The sequence below is a fragment of the Halyomorpha halys genome, unplaced genomic scaffold (genome assembly GCF_000696795.3).
Source record: "Halyomorpha halys isolate HHAL.00 unplaced genomic scaffold, Hhal_1.1 Scaffold75.1, whole genome shotgun sequence".
Classification (NCBI taxonomy): Eukaryota; Metazoa; Arthropoda; class Insecta; order Hemiptera; family Pentatomidae; genus Halyomorpha; species Halyomorpha halys.
Window position 1 is genome coordinate 323,869 of NW_027112173.1, and position 8,424 is coordinate 332,292.

The 8,424-nt window shown below is 30.2% G+C and overlaps 1 protein-coding gene across 2 annotated transcripts in view; it reads right to left on the bottom strand.

Moving 5' to 3' along the window:
* Gs2 (glutamine synthetase 2) overlaps positions 1 to 8,424 on the bottom strand; it is a 146,391-nt gene that overhangs the window by 107,652 nt on the left and 30,315 nt on the right. Inside the window, exon 1 of one of the 2 annotated variants that reach the window (XM_014439109.2) lies at positions 4,397 to 4,420. The exons of the other annotated variant lie outside the window; for it this stretch is intronic. Within the exon in view, the coding sequence (XP_014294595.1) occupies positions 4,397 to 4,401 (5 nt within the window). The 5' untranslated portion in view covers positions 4,402 to 4,420. Of the gene's footprint in view, positions 1 to 4,396; positions 4,421 to 8,424 lie in introns of those variants that run through there. 2 annotated transcript variants of the gene reach the window in all.

The following is an 8,424-nucleotide window of genomic DNA, read 5'->3' on the forward strand; positions in this document are numbered from 1 at the left end:
TCGTTTTTATTGGAATAGTACCAGGTAGGTGTTACTCTCATCCTATCTAATCATCTTCCTTGTCAACCATCTTACTTTTAATAACTGAACACCGTCGAGGCCTTCTGGACAAGCAGAATATTTAAGAAAATAACCCAACTCGAAAAGTTATAATAAAAGATATTAGCTTACAGAAGTCCAAATGTGCACCATGTTTGCCTCCATGGAACACGCCGAACTTGTCACTTTCTTTATTACCAAGCATTTATAGGTGTTTTGGATTTGGGGCAACAAACGTGTTCCAGCCTTAGCATTCCATGCGAAACAGCCGAAGAAAATAATTACAGTCCAAAATCAATTACTAACTATGTGCTTTTAATTTATTGAAATCTGATAAAAATTGTTAGTGAGAAATTTTCACACGAATTAGAGATAATACTCGAATAATATTCACAAAAACTTTCAAGAATATTAACTAATAAGAGCAAATAAAATTCTGAATATATTTGCTATTAATATGAGAAATATCCTTGAATTTCCTAAGAAAGCTTTATAGAATTCAAATTCTCATCAGCTGTTAATTTATAAATTATTTTTGACCCTTATCAGTCAAAAGTCACCTCTCACGTGACAACTTTCTTTGTAGTTGATGTCGTAGATCCCGTGGGAGGTGATGACACGAAACGCGTCGATCTCACGAGTTCTTGGGCAAATCCATTTTTTAGGCGAGAAGCAGATTGTTTATGGGGCCCAATTCGGATCGGACTCCTCAATTTTCCTTTCTTTCTCTTTTTAGTTATCCATTGTTTGTTATTGCCAACAGTAAAAACTTTCAAATTTCTTTCAAATAAACGAAATCAAAGGTACTTTAGAGAAAGAGCTTTTGGAAATTCGGCATTTAAGCCCTCTTACACTATTTCGATGAGGATAGCTGATATTGAAAATCACTAGATTTTACATTGATATAACATGTTTAATCAAAATCGTTAAAGGAGTCTTCGGGAAGATAAAAAAAAAAATGTGAAAAATCGAATCTATAAAGTGACACTTCTGGTCGATTTAATAAAAAAAGATGGGGTCAAACCTCAGGCATATACATGCCTCAAGTTTATAATTTCAATTTCGTAAGACTTTTCATTTTTTAGATGGGCTGTTTACATCATTATGGGGTCAGTTGGACTTAGAAGACCTCAAATAGTGTACATCCATCGAAAACTCGAATTCAAAATTTCGAAAAATCGCAGTGATCTTCTTCTTATTATATTAAAATTAAATTATTAATCATTAGTATTAACCAAAAAAATGTGATTTCCTAGTTATGAAATGAATGAGTCTTGTACTTGATGATCAGATTTATAATACTAAATTTATACGGTATGATGTATGTCACAATATTGAAATAATTAATGTTGATAACATAGTTGATTTATCAAAGCAATAAATACAAATCCTGATTACCTCATAAAATAATTAATAATTGAGTGTAAAAATAGAATAAAATATTGTTACTAGGCAGTTCACTCTAGGTCAGTGGTTTCCAATCTTTTTTTGGCATTGGAAACCTTTTGGTATTAGTAGGAAAATGATTACCTTTAGGTAGGAGGAGTAGGTAAATGCTGAAACCCTTTAGGTAGAAGCAGGTTAATGGCAGAACCATTAGATTATCATTCTATAAAAATAGAGTGTCAAATGCTTTTCGGCAAAAGTTAAGAGAGGCTTGAATACTACAAAACCTGTGTAAAATTGAAGGAAATCTGATAGTTAAGTTCAAAACTATGTAGAGTAGACGTGGAATGTCCCATTCCTAAATTATTTCGCGGCAACCCGCTTGGTAACGACTACTCTAGGTACTCCTGAAGTCAATACCAATGAAAAAGTAAACTGTGAATATGTAAAGAGGCCATCATTTTCGGCTTTGTACATTATTCAATTTCTTTCTCACACATCTCAATCAACCCTCTCAGAACAATTTATTATTAGAGCATGTAACCCACATACGATTGATTTTTCGAAATTTAAATATTCTTAGAATTTACACAGATTCTCTCCCACCACACTCCTATAACACTAATGTACTATTGTTCTTTTTTTCCTTATTCCTAATGAATAATTATTTTACTGGATCTGCTGCTATGCATTCAAAGGTATTGTTTGATTTAATTATATGTTTTCATTTTATATTCTTCTCATACATAATTCAATGGTGCAAGAATATTGACTGATAGTAGAAAACATCCTAATACTACTATAGTCAAAGTGGGTGAGTTATTTTGTAATATTCTATATTTTTTCTTTATACTTATTATTTATTTATAAGTAATATCCAAGCTACCTTAGATCACAAATGAATGAAAGGGTCGTTAGTCAACACTGTGTTATGTCTGTTTTTTTTTTATGGAGAAAAGTTTATGTATACGACTTTGAACTACTTCCTAAAATTAATTAGACATTTTGTTGTTAAAGCTAACTGAGTTGAAGCTTTAAGAATTTTAATTCACTCACAAAAATTATGGACAACACTTGAGAAATATTGGAAGACGAGGTACATCCTATAACAGTTAAAACCAGGTGAAAAAGACCACCACTAATTCTTTTAATAATTCAATGCCGGGTGCCGTTAATGAAATATTGAAATAATTATCGAGCATACCTCATGATTACATAAAAACAAGTAATTAATTGTTAAAGCTTTAACTAAAAATTAAAGTTAAATCAATAAAGTTGACACTTCCAACTTACTATGTCAAAAGAATAAACTTTCAGCCGCTTAATTGCTTGTATCATTTACTTTAAAGTTGACGAATAATAAGTAGTGAAATGTCTGTAGTACATACTATAATGTAAAGTAGTGGACCAGAGAAACTTTCCTGGAGAATTCCAGTTAGAATTTATAATCAGAATCAACACTTGTTAAAGTATTATTAATTCTTATAATTAAATTCAAAAACTAACGAAAAAAGGGCTTATGATTAGTGATTTTACATATAATTCATTTTTGTGATGTATGTTATATTAAGAGCTGATATATTCTAGGTATAAAAAAATGGCTATGTCAATAAACCATTTGTTTTTTCATTGAAGACAAGTATTTGTAACTATTTGCTGATCTGTAAATTATATTTTAGTATATTATATCTTTTCTTTAATAAAATATTGTAATGATTACAATCTGGGGGAAATTAAAAAAATTAGCCCTAAAGATACTATTTCTGCCAATAAATATCTGAGTGTTTCAAATATCAGACACTTCTGAGCCTATAAATACTAGGGTCAGCTGGTAGGTTGGCAAAATCAAATTTGTTGGCAATATTATTACTACATGTTATTATTAGTAATACATCAACAAATAAACAACACCGACCTTCTACACGAGACGAGCAAATTATATAAATATATATATTTTATTTATATTTATGTGTTAATGATAAATGATTTGTTTTTTGTATTTTGAGCTAAATCATTACAATTCAAATTGTCTTAAAAAGTTAGATAATAATTAGAATGATAAAATAAATATAAGTAACTAAAGAGATAAACATTTAATAGTAATATAATACATGTAGAATAATTTGTGTGGTGGATGAAATACATTATGTTTTATTAAGGGTTTCTGAATAGAAGAAACAAATAAAATATAAACATAACTATCATAGTATTATGATCAAGTAATATAATCAATAAAATATTATATGTATTATGCTTTATTTTAAATTAATTTACCATTAAGATGAAATTTAGTAATAACTAGACTTAAATTTTAAAATTATTGATCCTTTACAAACTCCGTAAATTCCTACATCCTACATAATTTCTCACTATCCATTCCTTTCTCATTGACGGATTATTCAAAATAAACCACAATGATTCCTATTCATACTTCTCACAGTCCGCTGGTGTTCCTCAGGGTAGTATCCCAGACATTTACACAGTCTATACAGCTGACATCCCATCCCTACAGTATACTTGAATAATGTTGATCTTACCCCAAATCCTCAATGCTCCTTACTTTGTCACGAATAAAATCATATATAAAGACCTTAATGTTCCATATGTAATCGATCTAGCACGAACCAGATACCATTCCTTCCATTATTGTAAGAAATAATCTTTAAATTTTTAGTTTGCTAGGAAACACTTTGACTGTGATAACAATCTCAAGGTCCATCATAAATAATAATTAAGAGTACTAATTGCATACTAAAAAAGAAACTTAACATCATTTTTCATACGTGAGACTTCAATTCGTAAAAAATAGCCAATTAAAAAAAAACTAAGATCCAATTTAGAAACTAATTACTGAAATTATTTTAAAATAAAAACTTGTCACATTTACGTGCATCACTCACTATCGATATTATCTTCAGAAATGTAATCATAATATCGATAGTGCCATCCACAAATATAGAATATGAATTACCTCATGAATATACCCAATTTATGAAGAGATATTCAAATAGCTTCAGAAGTACTCACCTGAAACATAAACAATAACAATTTTAAAAAATTGTTTATTATAAAAGTTACACAATTATATTCATTGATAAGCAAATTTGAATAAAATAACAAGAAAAAATACTAAATATTTTAGGGGTATTTTAAACTATTCCTAAAGATATCCTTGGATTAAAGGGATATCTTATAATCAGACTAAATGCTGATAGACCTGGGTATAAAACAAGGAGTGAATAATACAATCTTAATGATGAGCTGATGCAAACAAACGTGTTCCACGTGCGCGCACACCAGGTCATGCCTGTGGAACTTAAGTTTACGTGGAAGTTAATAGGAATATCCGCCATTGTAATCTAAAGTGAAGCAAAAAGCAGCCAATGATTGGCTCGTACTCATCGGCCACGCCTCTGGTCATAAGGCCTAACCTTTCGGCTTCATTTTCCTTACTCCCTCCATTATACTCATTCCTAAAAGTACCATTGTCATGACAACTTTTCAAATATTGACAAAAACTATTTAATAAGAGTAAAGTTCTTATGTGAAAACACTCTGTGTATTTTTATGTGATTAAATCTTTTGTTTTCTAACCTACGAATTAGAAAATATCATTTTATCCCATTACAATGATGTTGTTTAGTAGCTTAACTATTTATAGACTGATTTCTAATAATGGTCACGTATTAAATACAATTGATTTTTTTTTTTAAATATTTTAAATGTTATTTAAGTCCCTTGCATCACATAACAAAGAGCTGGAAAATGTAGCTAACCTCATTTTGTATAGTTAATGTTGTCATAGTTGTATAGATAATTATACTAATTAATATTCGTTCACATGACATGCTATCTCTAAATATATTACTACTGATCGAAGTAGCAGACTATAGTTAGATGTGAGCTGCCTTGATCTTCTGTATAGACAGATGGATATAGCCAGTATACCGGTAGGTATCCTTCCACTGATTCGGTTGGCAGTGGACTGTCTTGGCATCTGGTCTTTATTTATTTACATTCACCTCGACAGGGCAGAATACATTGGCAAAGGACGTTGTGCCACAAGCTTCTAGAGGACACTAGTGTTCATTATTTATCAACGATAAATGAAGTACCAGTAGCGTGTCTATAGTACTTGACTCGTTCAGGGGTTTGTGTTTCATTGTTCATTATTCGTTGAAGCCATTTACAACAGGAATAAATTAATGTTTCTCAAAATAATACAATTTTTATAACATTATGAGATAGAATAGGAATTTATTTTTACAATTTTATTTCATCTAAAAGAGAAGAACAAACAGCATCAAACTGATTTCAATCATACTCAAAACACATTTTCTTTGTTTAAAACCAAATATGGACGAGGAATGATAATGGTTTTTTTTTTTGTAATTTATCAGTTCTAATATAACTTGAGTCTAAAAATTTAATTAAGAAAACTTTTTTATTTTGTTTCTGATGTTTTAAGTCTTTATAATTATAATATAATCTCTAAACTACAGCCATGAATTCGGTACTACTTTGGTGTAAATGGTCAGTTTATTTTGGGACATTTTAGGATCATCTGTGTACAAAAAAGCAATATATAGAAATTTACTGTATTTTCTTTCTGATTTTTTAAGAATTTCTCGTTTTCTAAAACAGATAAGCTATTTTCTAAAAAAAAAAAGCAGCTATGTAATGTCATGGTAGTGAATAAGATAAAGATTTGGAAAAAAACGGACAGTTGATTCAATTAAAATTGATCATAAATAGCTTTCGAAATTCACTAATTATCTCTTCTTTAACATTTAAATTTCTGGATTAACATATTTTTAACGATTGATATTAAATGAAGCCAAATAAAATGATCAATTCATGCTTGCAAATTAATCCAAAAAATTTAATTTAGTCGAAACAGTATTTCTTTTTTAGATTCAGAGATCCTTGCTTGAGGAGGACATTGCTTTGAGTATTCCTTCTTGTATATTTATAGTCTAGTTAAGCTTGGACAAAAACAGTTGGTTGTTGTCCCACTTTGTGTCGCTTGAGTCTCTGTACATGAATCTAATGTTTACTCAAATATTTTCAGAGAGGTCATTTTCCAGTTTTTGGGTAAAATTCAAAACAAAAACTCCCTTCTCTATAGTTTTGCCTTCATCATATAAGAGGTTGATAGTAGAGAGAAATCTTGCAGTCATAAAATTTAGAAAAGTTTATTTTATTTTGTAAAGAAAAGTTGTCGAAATGAACATAAAGATTTTGAGGTTTAAAAGAGGTTTTTTTTTTTTTTAATATTTACTGCTATTTACAACTGTACATTATAATACATTTAGTAAATCTGATCTAAGTAAAATTGGAGTGTTAGAGGCGTGTAGAGAAACTACCCATTGGTAGCACTCTAATGACATTTTACATTAGCTGGTCTCGTGGCCATCTTCTTTTCAGGCGCCTCGGAGGATTGTCAGGAATGGAAGAGGATGCAAGATTAGAAACTAAGGGGTTTGAGTGGTTAGAGAGTTTATAATGGAAGGAGTGATATCTGGTTCGGGCTAGATCGGTTACATAGGGAACATTAAGGTCTATATGTATGATTTTATTTGTGACAAAGTAAGGAGCATTGAGGATTTTACGAAGGATTTTGGATTGTAAGGATTGAATACGAGAGGAATTCGAAGGTTTAGTGGAGCCCCAAAGCTCAACTCCATATGTTCAGATGGGCCTTATTACATTCATATAGATCAGTCTTTTGTAATGTGTTGGAAGTTTAGACCGTTTGTCTAGTAAGTGCTGTAATAGTCGAAATCGACGTGCAGTTTCCTGTATTTTCAAGGTTTAGAAATAAAATAAAATATCCGTAAAAATGTCAGTCAGTAAACCTATGATTCGTGCTCAATTTACCAAAAGACTTAGGTCAAAACATTGCCACTATAACCAAATTTTTCCCTATTTTTATGACTTTCCCTTATTTACGAGTGTTGTACATAGAATATTAATGTTTGAAACTTATGGTTGTGAAAGTATTGGAAACTTGAATAACGTAAGTTCACAGTTTAAATTTAATGTAAATCAATCAAAGGATTGGTAAAGACGTTATATAAATTAAAGAATGTGTTTGATATAGATTCGTGAATCGTTTCCATAAAAATTAGTAAATTTTCATAACGACATTGATTTAATATTATTTCTGTTCTAATAATGTCAGTGTACATTGATTATAATATGATTTATTTGAATATTTATTCATCATGTGGAAAATTGATTGCAATCATACTCAGTGTGTATGTTTGGACCTTGTAATTATCTGTAATTGCTACATACAATTGACTACATCACATATTGATTCGACCGAATGTGAGTGAGAAATTAATGCTTCAATATTTTATGTTCTCGACCACGATAACGGCTTCGTGGATAAAATGAACTACACCTTTTCTAATAAAAACATTAATTGGAATTAGAATGAATGAATGAAACTAGGATTTACTTGGCCTCCTGGGTTTCATAACATTCCTGGTACCTTAAAATGTAACAAAACAACAATAAATGAGATAAATATACGCTTACTCAATAGAGATCTCATAAAGGATAAAAAAAAAATTATCTCAGACTTATAAGATAGCGTGACTCGAACCAACACTTTATAGAGACCTGCCTGGCATTCATTAGATTATCGTCGTCCCAGCGCAAAAATTGCAGGTCACAAAGCGAAAGGTATTAAGTCCAAAAAACGGAGGCATGCTATTGGTCGAGATCCGAGAGAGGATAATGAAATTGGATTATGATTGGCTCTGAATAGATTAGTGCTATTAATAAATCATTCAGAGGGCAACTGAGATACAAAAAGGTTTTAGGTATATATAGCAATGTGTATATTGATCATTAAGCCAAACTTATCACTAGGCAAACTTATTTTAAATACAAAAGCCCTAGAAGCAATGATCAAGTTGAAAGTTAAAGTTTTTTTTTATTTATTTATTTATTGAGGATTATTCAAAATAAACCACAATGATTCCTATT